Raw genomic sequence first — 20,220 nt, forward strand, 5'->3', positions numbered from 1 at the left:
TCGATAAAATGCCAGTAGGTGACACTGAAGAATACACAGAATAGTTCCTGGATTTTATCAGACCAATACAATACAGCTCATTGTTGTGCACGGCAAATTGTTTTGCCTCTGGAGCTCTTTACATGGAATACTATCGGGGCCATATCTTGGTTATGGCCTCTAGGCACTATTATAATACAAATAATAATGCTGCAGTTATTTTAATCTGTTTTATAGACAGAGCCAAGCAACAGTTTGGCTCCAGACCTGAACTTTCTCAGAGTTCAACAGTGCTCAGCTACTGGGTTTGGGCTCAGATGCTGCCGGGCATGATCATCAGTCAGGCTGAACTCCCAGGCCTGGTCTGCACCAAAAACTTAGGTCAACCTAGTTACATCACTCAGGGCTGTGAAAAATGTCACACTCTATGCAACGTAGTTAGGTCGATCTAACCCCACCATAAACTCAGCTAGGTCGATGGAGGAATTCTTCCGCCACTTCTGAACGGGGTGGATTTACTACAGTGATGAGAAAACCCTGTTGTGGTGTAGCAGCCCTTGTAGTGTAGACGTAGCCTGAAGCAGCCCAGACTTGAAGTGCACAGGGAGAGCTGGGTGGGAAGGCCTAGGAATGGCATAGGCCCTGCTTACAGTGCGTGCCATCCATCCATCCCTTTCAAGAGCATGAACATGCCTCCTAAAGATTGTTAAAACAAAAGCAACCTCCCACCTACACAGGCATTATTATGACAATGGGGTTAGTCTAACGATTCTGGGGTCTAACTACAGAAATAATCACTTGGGCCGAAGTCCAGTGGGCCAGGAAACATTCTTGTGCTGTAAGCTGTTTGGAGTCTGGCACATCCTTAATTGTAAGAAGGGTGCTTGTCTGCCTGCTAGAGCTGCGAGAGGATTGAAAATGGAAGATTTTAGTATTGCCAACCCCAAGTGTTCAAAAATCATGAGTCAGTTGCCCACCCTCCCATGAGATTAACTTAATTATGAGATTCCAACAATAATAAATGTTGGGTTCTTTTTATTAGCTTTCTGGTTTTTAAGGTTGCAGGGTGAACTCAGGTCACATTCTTAAGCTTCTCTCCTTAACTGAAAGGGCTAAAACTGACTTTTAAAAAAAATTAAAAGCGAGATTCTTATTAATCACATGACTCCAGGAGCTGGAGCTTTAAGTAAACCACCAGATATGGTGAGTGTCCCCATAAAAGTGTGAGTGTTGGCAACACTGGATTTTGGAATGAGAGAGACACACAGCTCTCTCTCTTTCTTGGAGATTTTAAATTTGTTCTTATTTTGTTGTTTTCCTTAAATCAAAATAAAAAGCACATAGATGGAACTGTATGGAAAACATGAAAAACAACTGATTGCATACAACAAAGAGCTCAGAGAGAGAAGGACCAACAAAAAGGTCTGTTGGTTAAGAAAATGACAATAGGAACCCTGGCCAGTAGTAGAAATATGGGAAGGGTTCCAGTTTAATGACGAGTTGCTTCCATACTCATGTTCACAGACACACTGGTATTTTCCTGCCAACAGGAGTGCAAAGAAGTGGTTGGGGAGGGAGGTTTTCTAACCCTGGTGGGAAGCATGGCATGTGTCGCGCACAGAAGACAGAAGCACAGGATCCTCCACCACGCTGCTGTCTGGCTTTAAGGGGTGGTTTACATACACAGCTTTGAGCAGTGCTGAGACAGAACTACTAACAGCACACCATCCTGTTTCACACCAGGGGAGTCCCTCCTGTTTTCACGAGCTGGAGCTGGGAATGGGTCCTCAGGCTGCTCCCCGTTTTCTGCTCCTGCTGGGAGAGTGAAGCTCCCCTCCCATCCTAATCTGCTTTATTGCTGCTTTTATTTTCCCATTCTTCCCTCTGCTGATTCACTTCACTGGGAGAGCTGGGCACGAATCCTCATGCATCAAACAGAGTTCCCCCCGCAGCCATTACCTAGGGAAGTTCTCAGGAGATGAAACCGGGGAGACTGGAGCGGTCTCCAGCAGCGTAGCCATTATCAGGTAGGCAAAACAGACCCATGAAGGTGTTGTTCAGAGGCCATGTGAAAAGTAAAACTCATACCATAGCTGAGGATAAACTCAGTTTACAAGTTCTTTGGGTTGGAGCCCCCGTTTCTATACGCTTTACACAGACATAGACTGTCACGGGCAGGATCCCGTCTGGTGCCACAGCCCTCCCCGCACTAGACAGGGGCAGGAGGGGGCTGGTGGGGCAGTGGCTTGCATGCTGCATCCCTTGAAAGGGTAGTGCAGCTTCCCCTCCCTCAGTGCACTTCCTGGCTCAGCCACCCAGAAAGCCTCTGGGTAGCCCTCCTGCATCCCCTCTCCTGCCCCTGTGAGCTGTGGTTTACAAGCCACAATAAAGCTGTCTAGGTGCTGGTCAAAGCAGGGCAAATACAGATGATCCTAAGTAAACAACTGACACTGGCTTGTCCTTGGCCTAATTTTTCCATTGTCTATTATGTGCAGCTGGATGCATTTCAGTAAGTTACCAACGGAAACGAATCCTGCTGAGTGTTCATTTTGTTGTAACTGATGTTTTCTAGGTAGCATGGTGGCCCTCTTTCATCTCTGCTTAGCATGAAGCGGTGACTCACTGATTAACAAGTTAATTGAGAGCAGTGGGAAGCGAATCAGTAGGGGGGCTGGGAGGGAAATCCCAGCCTGTGTGGGGAGGGAAGTGGCAGCCCCAGACCACTCACGCAGGGACTAGCTGCATTTGGATGTTGCAGGGGAAGGGAACATATTAAAAACCAACCAACCAATGGTATGGAAAACTCTCTGCTTGTGAGACAGCATTAGGAACATGTCCCATGCTAGTGCTGGCCACGGGGGAGTCACAGCTCTGCATACCTCTTACTGCAGTCGCTCCCTGAGGTATTTCATGCACTTCGGACATCATTTACAAAGTGCCTTGGGATGACTTCCTGGGGAGACACAGTGGGGACCGCTACAGGCAGCGATTACCTCCCTGAGGTGCACAGATTCCACTCGCCTGACTTATCCAGACACCTCCGCCGACTTCTCCCTCCAGGGATTTATACCGCCACCAGAGTATCCGACCACCTCTCCCTTAACCTGCTTGTTGTCACCACACCTGTGTGAGGCAGAACTACCGGATTATCCCCATGTTACGGATGGGGAAGTGAGGCACGGACAGACTCATGGTCATATTTTCAAAGGAGCTCAGCATCCAACATAAAAAAAAATCTGGCCACTTCTTTTGGTGCCTAACTGGGAGCTGAGCTCTGTCAAAACTCCAGCCTGAAGTGACTTGCCTCAGGTCACGTGAGAAGTCTGTGGCAGAGGAAGGAATTTAACCCCGCTGTCCTGATAACAAGGAGAACCACATCATCCTCCTGCTCAACCGCTCCGGGATTCACTGTGGGTTGTAGGCTCCTTCTCTTTCAGGGGAAAGGCAGGCCCTTAGAAAGAGTCCATCTACGTGGCAACTATCATCTTTTAATGAAGCAAAAAGGTTTCCCGTAGAGTTGGGCCTGAATTGCAAAGCTCACATCCAAATCCAGCTCCATACTATCCTGAAGCTTGGAGAAGTGGCCATTTGGTTCTGGCTCCTCTAGTTGCAATCATCTACACCACAGCAGGGACGTTTGGCCTGGAAAACTGAGCGTTTGAGGTAGCTGGAAGGCCCTATTCTGCCATCCTTGCTCCACGTGTCTGGAAGATGTTTGATCAGCACGACCCAGGGTCTTTCTCTTATAAGGATTCCATTGGCTGCTGACATATCCTAGGAGAGCTCATTGTTCCACCTGCTCCACGCACCTACGGTTCTCTCGTAGCACCATGAATGCTAGACATATTTTGTTTAAGCAAACGTGGCTACCTCAGGCCCACAGAGAAGGCTCTCATCTCTTCTTCGCTTTTTTAAAAACCCTGATTCGTGAAGATCCCGAAGTATTCACTCACTCCATCAGTGCAAATTTGTGTCCCTATTACTGTCACTGTTGTCTTCCTCCCCTGCTCCCCACTGCATTCCAGATCCACTTGTCATGCCTTGCATCTCTTTAGATTGTAAGCTCTTTGGGTCAGGGTCCATCTTCCTTTTTTTAAAAAAAATACATTTATACAGCACCTAGCACAGAGGGGGCTCAATCCTGAGTGGGATCTCTGGGTCCTACTATGATACAAATATTAATTTGTTATTCATTATTCATAATCATACAGAAGAGATTCCTCTCAAGATGAGGGGGAAATGCTGGATGGACATAGTTCTTTTCTCGCATGTGTCTGTCAGCTCTTGGCTCCAGTGTTCTGCTCTCCCTACATCATTCTTTGTTAACATAAATGGGGATTCAGTTTCCATAAGGAGAGCAGAATTTCTTAAGTGAGATCTTAGTGCAGGTGTGACAGTAACATTTAGTCTTAGGGTTGCAAACTATGTTCTGAATTCAGATGGACTTGGAAATACGGCCAAGATTTGGAAAGAAGAAGAAAAGAGAAGGAAAACAAAGCTTAAGAGCTTCCCAGCCCTTCTTTGCACACCACAGAGGAACAAATGAATGATGCAACCAAAATCAATTGCAGGTCACCTTTAACACTTTTGACAGCAAACCAGAATACTTAGCTAGTCGGCTCCTTGGGACAGGGACTGTCTTTTGGTTCTGTGATAACACAATGAGGTCCTGAATCCAGGACTGGGGCTCCTAGGTGCTCTCACAATACAAATAAATAATAATTTCTCCCTTAGCTCAAACACCCCACAGACATGTAGCCCTTATGACAAAGGAGACCTTCATTCAGCTGCCAGCAGTAGTGAGGATTTTATCTCTTTGACTAGCCCATAGGCGGCCAGGTAGGCACTCACTCCATCCAGCAGAGGGGCAGTGGTAAACCCACATATAAGGCAGAACCTCAAACACTCAATCTATTCTTTTCTTTTAGTATCCTCCCAGTGCAGGAGATGGGAGGGACAAGTTAAAGGAAGCTATATGTTATGTTCTCTTTCCTAGTGGAAATCTTTGCTTTCTCCTTCTCATCATGGCCAGCTACAGAACAGACAAGAGAAGCCATCCCATCTCAGAGAGCATAGCTGGGCCTCCTCCTTTATTTTCTCATTGCTTGGCTCTTCCAACTCTTGTTTGGTTTTCAAATCTCTTCTCCTTATGCTGTGTGCGGCATTCCCAGAAAGATACAGCAGGGGGTGGTTTTCTAAACATTCCCAAAATAGAAAAGGTAGGTATCCACATTGCAGCAAAAGGAAGGGAGGGTGAAAAAACAAACCTGTTTTCCACATGGATTTTAATAGAGATTAGCCGTTTCGCTCATCATATTTTTCCTCCACTTAAAAAAGGGCAGAAAAAAAGAAAAAAAATCAAAGAAAGTAATAGATGTAATTGAAAAAAGTGGCTCCGTCCTGTTTCTACAGCAACTGAAATCCCAGGAATTATGCTAGCAGTGCTGTCTAAGGCACGATCACATTGTTACAGAATAAAAGACTGGGAGATTTATGAACAATTAGAGCAGATTCTTTTCCCTTTTGAACTTTCGACAGCTCTGCAAAGCCTGACTCTGAAACGCATTTGATTCCAAAAAGCTGATGGAACAACAATAATTAACTGAAATAATCCAGGCTGTCTTAGTCATTTCCACTTGGGGGAGAATGGGGAGCGCTTACTCTCTTGGCTAAACAGTAAGCAGGTAACGCATGCTCTGGCTGTTTCATGGAAGGGTTTGATCTACTTCTGCAGCAGGCGAGATCTATGTCCAAACACTAGTGTGGGCTTTTGATTTAGATTTGATATATCCTCCAGTCTCAAAACACAACCACCTCTGAAAAGAGCAGGGCCAGCCATAAAGATGTCCATTTAGAGACTTTGGAAATGTTGCAGAGGGAAGAATAATCTGACTAAATCCTCTGGGAATATTAAAAGGAAGTGGGAGGGGGAGAGATTGCAATCAATGGTAATCAAGGCCACAGACAGCTGACTCAGCACAGAAACCACAAACAGGTGTCCAAGGTAACAGACATAATGAGGCTGCTATGGATTTGTGAGGGATACAAAATCTGTCTTTGAAAGACACAAGCATGGAAAACACCTTCATCTAGAAAACTTTATATGCATCAGCGATGCTGTCCTCTGCTAGCAGTGATCAGTCTCAGCCTGGGATATAGGCCACCTTTTGTGAACCCTGGAGGGGAGGAGGGCGTTTCTTTTAAAAGACATAGGACTAACAAGGCCTCTTTGTTGTGTATCCTTTGAACCAATGTTCTGCTGATGGAGCTGGCAGTTCTGGCACCACTTCAGTGGGCAGGTTTTGGAATAATGGATCTGAAGTAGAGATGCGTTACACTGACAAAAACCCCTCAGGTCAGGTTCAGTACAGCCGAACCCTCCCCTGCCCTAGCCCTCTCTTCCCTCTATTGAAATGGGTGGTTGGGGATAGGGAGGCCTCTATTTAGCGTCTACACTGCAATTAGACACCTGCTGCTGGCCCAGGCTCACAGGGCTCGGAGCAATTTAATTGTGCTATAGATGTTCAGACTCGGGCTGGAGCTCAGGCTCTAGGACTTGCCAGGGGAAGTGTCAGCTGCAGCCCAAGCCCAAACAACTACACCACAATTAAATTAGAGCCCCTTAGCCTGAGCCTGCTGGCACAGGCCAGCCGCGGGCGTCTAATTGCAATGTAGACATACCCTGAGAGCCTTCAGACAGCTTGTGTGAGGCTCACCGGGGTGGTGTGTGTGTCTTGCTCCCTGCAGGATGTGACCTTTGCTGGGATCCGAGGGGTTAGAGACAGAAAAGGACTATCAGAGCAACAAATACTCATCCCTCCCCTATCTGCCTATGAGGTGACTGCAAGCACCTCCTCCCCAGAAGGAGGTGCCAGATATTGAACAAATACTACACTTGACTTGTTTTCATTCTCTTTTATTGTCCTGCCAACCCAAGTGCTCTCAGGAGGTTGAAATCTCTCTACAACTGCTCTTAAAAGCAAACATGGAATTCAGGAAGGAAACAGAGCAACTTCTAAAGAACATGGTCTGGATCTAGAGCCTTTATCACCCCCTCCACCTCCCTCCTGCCTGTACCATCCCATGCCACTCCTGCTCACACATGTGTGGCTTTCAAGTAGCACAATCATTTCTTTTAAGGCAGAAGACTAAAGGGCTAGAGCTGGCAAGTGGGAGCCAGGAGACCTGCATTACACTCCCTACTCTACCATTCACTCCCAGTGTGACAACCTCCCCATGCCTCAGTTTCCCCTTCAGTAGCTCTGGGCTAACAGAGTGCTTAGAGCTGCTCTGATGAGAGGTTGGATGGAAGTGCAAAGACCCCTTATAATTGTCATTAAGGAACGCAGCGAGTATCAGCATAGTAGTGAATATATATGTGGGGGTGGGGAGGGAGACGGTTGAGAACCTGATGGCCCTGGAATTAAGCACCATTCCCTGCATACCACATGTTATGCAAACCAGCGTGTCAACACACAGCTCCCACAAACCAAACAGCAAGTGGAAGGGCCCTTGGATAACTCTCCACATTCCCAGCATGCACTAACTCAATACATCTTTACTTATGGGCCCTGTCCTGGGTGGCGTCAAACCCCTTCAGATTCAGTAGCACTTGTGGGAAGCATCAGCAGCAAGTCTCGTGTGTGTTGCAGGGGGCTGGACACTTGGCCGCAGCAAAAGCATTTTGGAATTGTGCATTGGCCCCCCCGCACAGAGGGGTCGATCTGCTCCCACTCACTTAGCAGGGGCTGTGTCCTTTGTCTCAGTTAAACCTGGGGGAAAGGGGCCAACAGAAGTGGCTATGCTGACGTACCCAGCAGAGCGCATGCAGTTAGGCTGGTTGTAAATCCTGACACGCAGGAACAAAGATGATTTGGGACGAGTTGCACGAGCCTCAGCATTTCCCGGGCTGCAGCCCTAAGTCACGGTTGCCCCTCAAAGTCCTGGTGCATGCCACAATGCCCCAGCCAGAGCTGGGGAAAAGGAGCGGAGAGCCCTGTTCAGCGTATCTCCAGCAGGTTTGTTTTATGCCAGGGGCACACAGGACAGACACACCAGGGGGATTCTTTGGTTAGTGACTCTAGGGACATGTAAGCAGGCAAATAGTATCTACACGTACCAGGCATTAAAAGGGGGAAAAGGCTGGCACGAGGACTGGGGGGTGGGGTGGGGGAAGTGGAGCCCATAAGGAGAAAAAGTAACAACAGCCTGGATTGTATATGAAACAAAGAATTAAGAGTGGGAAGCATTTTAGGCTGCTGGTGTCTGATCCTGCTAGGTACTGAGTGCCCCCCAACTCCCACTGACTTCAGTGCAAGAGTGGGGTGCTCAGCCCCTCACAAGATCAGGCCCTTAGGTAAGATTTCATGTCCCCCTCTCACTTCCATACCCAGTTGTTTCATTGAGAATACTGTGAGCTATTGGTTCAGAAATGAGTCAAAATTACCAGGATCTGGGAGACAGGGGCAGGGACTAGATAAGACCATCTCCTATGTTAAGACGCTTGAAAACAGCCAATTGATGTCCTCATCAATTGAGAGGAATGAAGTTTCTAATCTGACTGTTTCGGTTTTCCCACCCCCCTCCAGCACGGGAACAATGCTGATCCTGTTGCTCGTGGGAAAAGTACAGGGTGGTTTATAATCCTTTTGCCCTAGGGTGCAAATCATGCAACCAAGGAGCTGAAGGAGGACTTTGAAATATTAAGCTCCAACGTGCAACCTCCCCCGCCCCCTCCAGTTTTAAAGAACAGTCGCGAACACAGGACTAATCCAGCCTTCAGAAAACAGAAACAACCTCCCCTCCCCCCAAGAAAAGAGAGGTCTCCTACAAGGGGTTAACAAAGCAGACCCCGATTGTTGGGGAACTCACCCCAGATCAAAGTAAGCAGCTGGGCCTTGGGGATGAGGCAGAGGGAGTACACAGCTCCGATGTGAAGCAGTGTCATTAGGACGACATTCCTCCAGACAATCTGCTGGCTATATCTGGCACTCCCCTCGGATTTTGATCCTAACGGGCTTTCTTCTCTCCCGTCACAGAAGGGGGTCCTTTTCTCTCCATCCACTGCACAGTTGGCTCCCGGGCCAGACATAGCTAAGGAAGCAAGGTCTGAATGTGCGTATGCGCCCAAGCTTGTGCGGTACCCCACGGACCAGGGTCTGAGAGCAGCTACCAGCGAAGGTGAGTAGTTGCTTGCTTGGAGGGTTGATGATTTATTTATAGTAACAGATGAGGATTGTTCTTCTTTTTAGGTTGGGGATTTTTTCCCCCGGCCTTCTTTCCCCTCCAGACCAGGTTTAAATAAACCCTACGAATGCAAGTCCTGGAGCACAGCATCTGTTGCTAGCATCTCATCCATGATGCTCCTGCTGTGCCAGGACTGAACTCCGCACAGCAACAGAGGGAAGAAAAAAAAAGGGAGGAGGGAAAGAGAAAAAAGAGAGTGAAAGACAGACCTGCATAGCTACAGCCAATCAGAATGACATGTGGGGCTCTTCAAGAGAGCTGCTCTACCCACCGTTGCCACATATTGGCTAGACTGAATATTCCCCCCCCGAATGCAAACACTGAGAGGGAGGGAGGGAATTCAATCCAAAGCAGTGACCAGATGCAACTAGCCCTCCCCAAAGGCAGCCAAGCTTTTGTGAGGTTGCTGAGCCCTCTTAATTGTTTCTGGGTGGATGGGGGGAAACCCCTCCATGCACCAAATCAGTCTGCACTCATTCAGTACAACTGTGCCTACTTAATATCAATTGATGTCAAAGGACATATAATTTAACATCAATTGAAAATCCCTGCTCTAAACAGGACTGAGGGCCCAATCTGGCTCCCACTGGAAAAATCAGGCCCCTTAATGATAGTTACTGCACATGGATTACACAGGGAGAGGACAGTTTTTCAATGGATTGAACTGTTGAGTGATCTATTTGCAACCTTGTTGCTTGCTATGAATGTACAATAACCAGATGGTTAACAATGTTACGGGCAATCTGCTGATAAACAGGCCTCCACCTTTACCCTTGGTGTGAGCTCACTGTAAAAACGGTGGGAAAGTGGTTATAAATGTGTAAGGTGTCACAATAAGCTATAACAATGCACACTGATGGGAAAAGGAGCCACAGCTGGTGTTAAGATCATGCCTGGTAAACAAGAGATGCGTGGGACCAGAAATCAGTGAACTAAAATTGGTGGTGAAAATTAGGTCTAATTGATGAACCAAATAATGATGGAATCCACAGCTTCCCTTTGGGGTCTTCATAAAGAGACTTGGAGGGAAAGCTGGCTACCCCAATGCTGGCTGACTGACTGAAAGTTGACAGAAGGGAAAGGAGTGAGCTTCACCATCATGGTTGCTACCCCCACTGTCTCCTGGGTCCCCAGCTCCCCTTTATCCTAATCTTGAGAGATGTTCACCATCTCCACTAGCTCCAACTAAATCCCAAATACTACCTGGGATGTGAAACTGTGTTGTCCCCCCTACCCAACCCATGTGCCCTTTTCCTTCCCACCTTGTTACTTTTCTTTCTTAGCCCTCTCCTTTTTCCTCCTGTCTAATAAGGCTTGGCCAGCCAAGACTGTATATTTAGCAACGCTGTTGCAAGTGGTGACCAGAGAGGCAGCTAAATGCAATGCTCTAAACAGCCCACTGCTGGTATGAGTTTGCCAGGTCTCAGAGGTGCTGATCAGTCCTTGTACTGGGTCTGTGCTTTTTCAGCAGTAAGAGTAAATACTGGGCACAGAAGCTGCGTTTTCTGTCTTTGCTGTTCTCTTTTTTCCCCCGCTTTGGTGTGTGTTTGTCTTCTAGGAAATAACAGCAGCAGTAACAAGAGCAGCTCCAGCCTCTCCCCACTAACTTCTTCTCTTTTCCCCAAAAGACAGTACGTACCATCTCTAATACCCTCTCAGAGGAGTTTCCTTCTAAAAACCCTCTCCAGCTAAATGGAAAGGGAACAAAGAATGTTGTTCAAAAGAATTTAATAGTGTGCATTTCAAATGCATTCAAATTGGCTTCTGTTTTCTTCGGGTATCTTTAATAAAAGGTTAAAGGGATTTTCAGTGGTGTCTTAGTGATGGTACCAAGCAGGTTGAGGTCTCTGTATACCAAACCCTGAACCTTGTTTAATGTCACAGGGTCATGCTAACACCTTTGATGTTTTGGGCCCATATATTCCATCAAAAGTAATATAACAGCAGCCAGTGATGACAGTTTCTTTTTTTTTTTTAGTGGAGGGGGGAAGATGTCTGTGCAAAATGTCTCCACTTCGGTTTTATTGTCAGTGGGTGGAAAGTGAAATCCCTTGTTGGGAAATCCCAGCGTATGCCATCAAGTGCTGGGGCAAAGAGATGCCCCCACGGGTGGGTTTAACTGCTGCTAAAAGGAGTGAACTGCCGTTGGTGGAAATAAGTGTCACTGAATTGAGACTGCACCGATCACACCAGCTGATGCCGATGGCCATCTTGTCTGGGAGGGTCCTGCTCCAAAGTGCAGTGACCTACAGCAGATTTAAGTTGCTGTCCCACTCCTTCCAAAAATCCCCTTTTCTACAAGGATTGGGCTTTATGCTTCATAATTATTCACTGCTCTGCAGAGAAGCAAAATCAGACCTAGGTCTCTGCACAGGGGTGAATTCCACCCTAGGGGCCCAAATCCTGCAGTCTTTACTCAGGGCCATTATGCCCCCTACTTCCATGGATAAGCCAGCAGGAGCAGACCAGAGGGGTAGGGAAACTCAGCGAGGTTGATGTCATAGGCAAACCTGTAAATCTTCCCCTTGAAAGGCTTGGGGAGGGTGGGGGGTCCAAACGTTCTAGATCACATAGTTCTGCTGCAACAATAGATTAGAACTATCCTGCATGGACAGCTGACCCTCCTTGTGGTCTGACTGGCTGGGTCCCCCAGCTCCAAGCTGTCATAATTCCACCCATCTGGCTTTCACCAAAGAAATCAGGCAGTTGAGTAGGGGAGGGTGCCATGAAGAGAGACCTCTTCCCTGCTCCTCCCCCAGTCGCACCCCATAGGCCCTACGCAGCCACTCCCAAGGAGTACAAGGGTGGGAAGGATGGACTGGCTCTACTAGGCTTTTCCATCTCTAGCTGCTAGAAGCCTGGCTCCTCCTGCCTTAGCCCTTCTCTAGAAAGAGTGTGTACTGCACCCATTGGTTTTGGTCTCCTTAAACTTCTTTTCCTTGGTTGCCCAGGTAATTTTGATTCTTCAAGATGCTTTGGGGGGCTGTGCATCAAAAAGGGGGGGTAGCTAAGTCTGAGATGTAATCATAGATTCATAGATATTAAGGTCAGAAAGGACCATTATGATCATCTAGTCTGACCTCCATCCACCCCTGCAATAAACCTTTCACCTACGTCTGAGCTATTGAAGTCCTCCAATCATGGTTTAAAGATGTCAAGGTGCAGAGAATCCTCCAGCAAGTGACCCATGTCCCATGCTGCAGAGGAAGGTGAAAACCCCCCAGGGCCTCTTCCAATCTGCCCTGGAGGAAAATTCCTTCCCGACCCCAAATATGGCGATCAGCTAAACCCTGAGCATGTGGGCAAGATTCTTTTAACTAGTTGTCTAGAGGGAGTGTGATTTCCTTCCGGATTTCACATTGTGCAGTAGGGATTTCTGTTTATAGGTCCCAGTTTAGCTACATGCATGCCTCTCCTTGAGGACAGCCCATTGATATGTACATATAGCCCAAATTAAGACTTGAATAAGACTTGATTTTTTTCTCCACATTAGAGAAACTACTCTTACGTGATTGGCTGATTTGAGGATAAGCAACACCTCTATTAGACTGTACTCCTGTTCCATTCCTCTTCTTAGTTCTGAAAAGGGCCATGATTCAGCAAGGTATTTAAGTACCTGCCTAACTTTAAATATGTGATTAGTCCAATTGACTTCAGATCAGAGTCAACTACCTAAAAGAGCATTTCCTCTAGATATGGACAGAAATCAAATCTTAATGTGGATTATATCTATAAAAGCTATATCCCTTTCCCCTCACGCGGGGCGAGGGGGAACTAGCACCTACTTTTGTTAGCACCAGCCCCTAACGGTGCTCGAAAAATGCCAAGAATATTCTCAATTCTTAGTGCCTGAGCTAGGCTTTCACTAGAGTGCTTTATTAAGGCTGCGGAAGTTCTGTAAGTATCTTTGTAAATTTGTTAGTCTCTAAGGTGCCACAAGTCCTCCTTTTCTTTTTTGCGAATACAGACTAACACGGCTGCTACTCTGAAACCTATCTTTGTTCTGTAAGCCAACTCCCGCCACCAAAAGTGCCTCTTGAGCATAGGCAGCAGCCGACATTCTGGAATCAGCTAACAACATTTACGCTCCTGAAAACAACAAAGAAGCCGCTGCAGTAAAAAGAGCACTAAAGGGTACATCAGCATTCTCCAGTTTTTCCCCTCCCCAAAGCATTATTATTTTACTTTTCACGTGCGCACGCATCTAATCTTCCGTCCGTTTCTTTACAACTAGGCCTTGGCCTTTGTTTCTCATGGCAACTGTAGCCTCATTTTTATGGGCCATGTCACTTGGTGCAGGCTGCTGTTTAAAAGGCAGAACCCTGTGGTGTTCTAGATCCCAGAGTGGGATTTGTTAACACAGAGTTCACCAATGTCCAGAGGATGACCCAGATTCACAGAGAACCGGGGAGGGGAGTGGGGAGAGTAGGTTACTGTTAACTAGTGCATGGCTTCATATGCTGCTGATATGCAAGGGAAGAGAGAAAGCCCCGACTCCTGACCAATTTATGGCATTCTGAAGCTATTTAAAAATCAGATGTCAAGATCAAGTATAATATTTGCCTGCAACTCATTCCTTAAATTCTTGAATGGTTCCCTTAATACAAATGAAAAATGTTCTCTGAGTGTGTTTGCAACACGCATTGTCTTCAGTTAATTTTTTTGGGGTGTCACTGGAATTAGTAATTTAACTTGGATTGATGGGTTATTATTATATTTATTCCTTCAGGGGCTCAAATATTTAGGATGTTCAAGTTCAGCCTTTAGGCTAAGTACAAGTATACATACATAGTGTCAGTTTAATAGAAGAGACATGCTTTCTGTTTGGGTTGTACCACATCCTTAGAGGGGGACAGCATCCGATGAAGTGAGCTGTAGCTCACGAAAGCTTATGCTCTAATAAATTTGTTAGTCTCTAAGGTGCCACAAGTACTCCTTTTCTTTTTGCGAATACAGATTAACAGGGCTGCTACTCTGAAACCAGTGATTTAATGAGTCTTTTCCACCTCTAAGTCCTTTGATCTGAGGCTCCACACTGGTGCACTAACACAGTAATAGTGACATGGCTGCAACCCTCTAATGTAGATACACTCCACACACAGTGGAGTTTACAGAAGTATAACGTCATCTGGTAAATTACAGAGTGAACTGCACTAGTGGAAAGTAATTTTGTGCTGATGCAGGTGAGGGTGACCAGACAGCAAATGTGAAAAATCAGGACAAGGGGTGGGGGGCAATAGGAGCCTACATAAGAAAAAGACCCAAAAATCAGAACTGTCTCTATAAAAATCGGGACATCGGATCACCCTAATGCAGGGCCTCTACACCAGGGGTTTGTGCCCTGGTGACTGCACTGATGCAATTACATTACTACAAATCACAGGTTTCAGAGTAGCAGCCGTGTTAGTCTGTATTCGCAAAAAGAAAAGGAGTACTTGTGGCACCTTAGAGACTAACAAATTTATTAGAGCATAAGCTTTCGTGAGCTACAGCTCACTTCATCGGATGCATTTGGTGGAAAAAACAGAGGAGAGATTTATATACACACACACAGAGAACATGAAACAATGGGTTTATCATACACACTGTAAGGAGAGTGATCACTTAAGATAAGCCATCACCAACAGCAGGGGGGGGAAGGAGGAAAACCTTTCATGGTGACAAGCAGGTAGGCTAATTCCAGCAGTTAACAAGAATATCAGAGGAACAGTGGGGGGTGGGGTGGGGGGGAGAAATACCATGGGGAAATAGTTTTACTTTGTGTAATGACTCATCCATTCCCAGTCTCTATTCAAGCCTAAGTTAATTGTATCCAGTTTGCAAATTAATTCCAATTCAGCAGTCTCTCGTTGGAGTCTGTTTTTGAAGCTTTTTTGTTGAAGTATAGCCACTCTTAGGTCTGTGATCGAGTGACCAGAGAGATTGAAGTGTTCTCCAACTGGTTTTTGAATGTTATAATTCTTGACGTCTGATTTGTGTCCATTCATTCTTTTACGTAGAGACTGTCCAGTTTGGCCAATGTACATGGCAGAGGGGCATTGCTGGCACATGATGGCATATATCACATTGGTAGATGCGCAGGTGAACGAGCCTCTGATAGTGTGGCTGATGTGATTAAGCCCTATGATGGAGCCCCGACCTGGGGTATTCTATCTGCTACCCAAGATCCATAAACCTGGAAATCCTGGACGCCCCATCATCTCAGGCATTGGCACCCTGACAGCAGGATTGTCTGGCTATGTAGACTCCCTCCTCAGGCCCTTCGTTACCAGCACTCCCAGCTATCTTCGAGACACCACCGATTTCCTGAGGAAACTACAGTCCATTGGTGATCTTCCTAAAAACACCATCCTAGCCACTATGGATGTAGAAGCCCTCTACACCAACATTCCACACAAAGATGGACTACAAGCCGTCAGGAACAGTATACCCGATACTGTCACGGCTAACCTGGTGGCAGAACTTTGTGACTTTGTCCTGACCCATAACTATTTCACATTTGGTGACAATGTATACCTTCAAATCAGCGGCACTGCGATGGGTACCCGCATGGCCCCACAGTATGCCAACATTTTTATGGCTGACATAGAACAACGCTTCCTCAGCTCTCGTCCCCTAATGCCCCTACTCTACTTGCGCTACATTGATGACATCTTCATCATCTGGACTCATGGAAAAGAAGCTCTTGAGGAATTCCACCATGATTTCAACAATTTCCATCCCACCATCAACCTCAGCCTGGACCAGTCCACACAAGAGATCCACTTCCTGGACACTACGGTGCTAATAAGCGATGGTCACATAACCACCACCCTATATCGGAAACCTACTGACCGCTATTCCTACCTACATGCCTCTAGCTTTCATCCAGATCATACCACTCGATCCATTGTCTACAGCCAAGCGCTACGATATAACCGCATTTGCTCCAACCCCTCAGACAGAGACAAACGCCTACAAGATCTCTATCATGCATTCCTACAACTACAATACCCACCTGCTGAAGTGAAGAAACAGATTGACAGAGCCAGAAGAGTACCCAGAAGTCACCTACTACAGGACAGGCCCAACAAAGAAAACAACAGAACGCCACTAGCCATCACCTTCAGCCCCCAACTAAAACCTCTCCAACGCATCATCAAGGATCTACAACCTATCCTGAAGGACGAGCCATCGCTCTCTCAGATCTTGGGAGACAGACCAGTCCTTGCTTACAGACAGCCCCCCAATCTGAAGCAAATACTCACCAGCAACCACACACCACACAACAGAACCACTAACCCAGGAACCTATCCTTGCAACAAAGCCCGTTGCCAACTCTGTCCACATATCTATTCAGGGGATACCATCATAGGGCCTAATCACATCAGCCACACTATCAGAGGCTCGTTCACCTGCGCATCTACCAATGTGATATATGCCATCATGTGCCAGCAATGCCCCTCTGCCATGTACATTGGCCAAACTGGACAGTCTCTACGTAAAAGAATGAATGGACACAAATCAGACGTCAAGAATTATAACATTCAAAAACCAGTTGGAGAACACTTCAATTTCTCTGGTCACTCGATCACAGACCTAAGAGTGGCTATACTTCAACAAAAAAGCTTCAAAAACAGACTCCAACGAGAGACTGCTGAATTGGAATTAATTTGCAAACTGGATACAATTAACTTAGGCTTGAATAGAGACTGGGAATGGATGAGTCATTACACAAAGTAAAACTATTTCCCCATGGTATTTCTCCCTCCCACCCCACCCCCCACTGTTCCTCTGATATTCTTGTTAACTGCTGGAATTAGCCTACCTGCTTGTCACCATGAAAGGTTTTCCTCCTCCCCCCCCCCCCCCCCCCGCTGTTGGTGATGGCTTATCTTAAGTGATCACTCTCCTTACAGTGTGTATGATAAACCCATTGTTTCATGTTCTCTGTGTGTGTGTATATAAATCTCTCCTCTGTTTTTTCCACCAAATGCATCTGATGAAGTGAGCTGTAGCTCACGAAAGCTTATGCTCTAATAAATTTGTTAGTCTCTAAGGTGCCACAAGTACTCCTTTTCTTATTACTACAAATGTCCTTAATGCAGACAGGATCTTCTAAAAATCAACTAGATAAGCTTTTCAGCAATCAGTAACATATGGAGGCTAGGGGTGTATCTTAATGAAAAGATCTACAGCAAAACCATTCATACAGACCTCAGTTTAGCAAGGTACTTAAGCACATGCCTAACTTTCAGCACATGACTTTAGATGGATGTCAAGTAGTCCTACTGACGTCCATCTGCTTAAGCAGATTAAAGTATATTTCTGTAGTGCGACCTACAAAACTAACTCTTTAAATGCCTTCCGGCACAAAATCGTATCACACATGCAAAGGGGAAATTTGGAAAGATCACCCAGCAATTTTATTCATTAAAAACTGCAATCCAGGTATAAGGCCCTCACCTCCTTGTTTGTTTGTTCTATATTCTGTCCTTTGATTTGTTCTTCCTTATACCACAAGGTCTTTGGAGCAAGAATTTTTACTAGTTTGTTACATTTTAGCCACTATATAGGCACCACATACATCAACTAAACATACAGGAGGATTCTGCTTGTAACAAATGCTATATTGTGATTTTAACACATTCTTTAGTCTTTAGCTGCTTTAAAGCTCACTGGGCTGAAGGGGCGGGGGCCGACCTTCTGAGGACGACCCCAAACTCTGAGTTTGCTTTTCTCCCAGTAAAACCTCCTAAATTGGTTAGTGCAGGAGTGAAATTGAAAGAGTGATGTCATGGTTAGTGACCCACGAACAGCGAGAGGGATCAGTGCCTGCTTTCAGCTGTGGAGTTCTGTGCTAGCCCGAGTGGGGGAGGACTTGTGTCTTGGGAGCACAAAGACGGGGTGAAATACTGGCCTCAGTGAAGTCAAGGGGCCCAGGATTCCAATCCCAGCATTTTGTCTGATTTGTTGAGGGCCAGATTCCGATACTCTGATTCTTGTTGAAGGATACCTTAGCTCCTTAAGAGCTCCCATCAAAATAATGCAGTTAGGAGCTTCACAACACCAATAAAGGGGTCAGAATCTTTTCCACAATATCCATGGCTGTTATCTACAGCAGTATATTTTTGAGGGAAATGCAAGGGAAAGGTTTAATCTCTTAAAAAAACAAAAATAACCACTCGAAATCATATCAACTGGATTTACACCAGGGGCACAGCTGGCTCTGGGCCACTGGGCTATAGGTGCCTCATTTGTAGCATCACATGCAGGAGAAGGGGAGTTCAAGACTCTGCCTCCAACACCAAACGATGTTTGAAGAACACCGCTCTGTGGCCAATAGCATGCAAAGGATCATGACTAGCCTGGAGGGGAAATTCAAAGACCTGATCATGCAAACATACAAACAGAGACGTACCTTAACAAACATCCCAGACATTATATTTTTAAAAGTGAAGAGAATGCAACAAATGCAAAAAATCAACAACAACAAAATAGCAACCCACTGAAGTCTGACATCACAATTAGAAACCAGGGACATGATGCTCTAGCTGGTGTGGTGGCTAGAAAAGAGTTGCCAAATCTGATAGATTTAATGGTGATGCTCTAATGACTGCATGGAATTGGGACATAAGCGGATTCAATATTTGCAGAGGAAAGCTATAGCATTCTTCCTGAAAACAAGGATAAGGAGGGATGCCAATGGGGGAAAAAAAATAGTTGCAGCACTTCCTGGTCTCCAGAGCCAAAGAGCATCCTGAAAGAAAATCCAGAAGAGATTTGAAGAGCAAAGGTTTTCTCAGACAGTTACACGGTCAGATAGAACCACGGTATGAGCCCATCGCCTCAGGAATGGTCTCGTGACACCTCTGCTATCTCCAGCCTAGACTGTTTTAAGAGTTTAGTTCTAAACAAAACCAAAAACATTCAAACCTTTTAAAATTACCTTTTGGTTCAGAGGACAAAGACATTCCAATGGAAATGGAAAACAAACCATAACCAACTGGTGGGAGGGGGAGACAAGATTAATAAAAAAATCCCTTTGTGATCCCTGATCCGGCTTCAGAAACAGAGTCAGAAGATTGGTGCTATTTAAAAAATGAGTAAGGGTTAACTCAACTCCTGTTAGACTGCCTCATTTCACTGTTGTGGCCATACTCTGTCACAGAGCATAGTTTCTAGTTTGTTTACTTTTTCAATACAGTTCAACATGTTCACGCAAGACTACAAATATGTATGGAGTACAAACCACTTCTGCTATGCTGAGTTCAACATTATTTTCTTGTTAGTTAATATCTTTTATTAATGTATAGATCCACCTCTTATGCCCTGATTTAGCAAGGAATTTAAGCATGTGTCTAACATTTAGCATGCAAATAAAAGGCCTTGATCCAGCAAAGCATTTAAGCATTTGATGAACGGTAAGCACATAAGTAGTTCTACCAGCTTCGATGGAACCACTCACATGCTTAAAGTTAGGTATGTGCTTATGTGCCTTGCTGAACTGGGGTTTATATTAGGATGCATTCACTTGTTAACAACCCAGACAGGAGATGGATTTTGATGCAGGGCATAGAGCATTCACTTTGGGCCAAATTCTGCCATCAGGTATTCACGATCAATTCCCACTGGACTTCCTTGAGGATTGTATGTATATATCTGATGGCAGAGAGTGGCCCATTTTGCTTCAGCATGTCTTCTACATGCAGGTTGAACAGTTACAGAACATATATATGTGGTGAGGGTGACCTGTAAGTTGCCATGGATACTATTTTTGCACTATGCTATGGTTTTTGAAGGTGGAAAGTTAAAACCCAGTAAGCAACCGAATTTAAAGTAAAAATAAGGGGGCTATTCCTTATGTTTATGTCCACAGCACTTATGCCTGGGCTCGAGTCCCACTGACATCAATGCTTAACTGTAAGCATATGCTTAAGTTCTTTCCTACTCAGCAAGTCATTTAAGCATGGTCATAAGTTCCACTGATAAAGTGCCAAAGCGCCTTGCTGAATA

The 20,220-nt window shown here is 45.7% G+C and overlaps 1 protein-coding gene across 1 annotated transcript in view; it reads right to left on the reverse strand.

Moving 5' to 3' along the window:
* The window catches only part of SCD5 (stearoyl-CoA desaturase 5), a 77,992-nt gene extending 68,444 nt beyond the window's left edge, over positions 1–9,548 (reverse strand). Inside the window, exon 1 of the mRNA XM_038399496.2 lies at positions 8,851–9,548. Within this exon, the coding sequence (XP_038255424.1) occupies positions 8,851–9,070 (220 nt within the window). The 5' untranslated portion in view covers positions 9,071–9,548. The remainder of the gene's footprint in view (positions 1–8,850) is intronic.
* Between the last annotated feature and the right edge of the window lie 10,672 nt (positions 9,549–20,220).

The sequence above is a fragment of the Dermochelys coriacea genome, chromosome 4 (genome assembly GCF_009764565.3).
Source record: "Dermochelys coriacea isolate rDerCor1 chromosome 4, rDerCor1.pri.v4, whole genome shotgun sequence".
NCBI classification, from domain to species: domain Eukaryota; kingdom Metazoa; phylum Chordata; order Testudines; family Dermochelyidae; genus Dermochelys; species Dermochelys coriacea.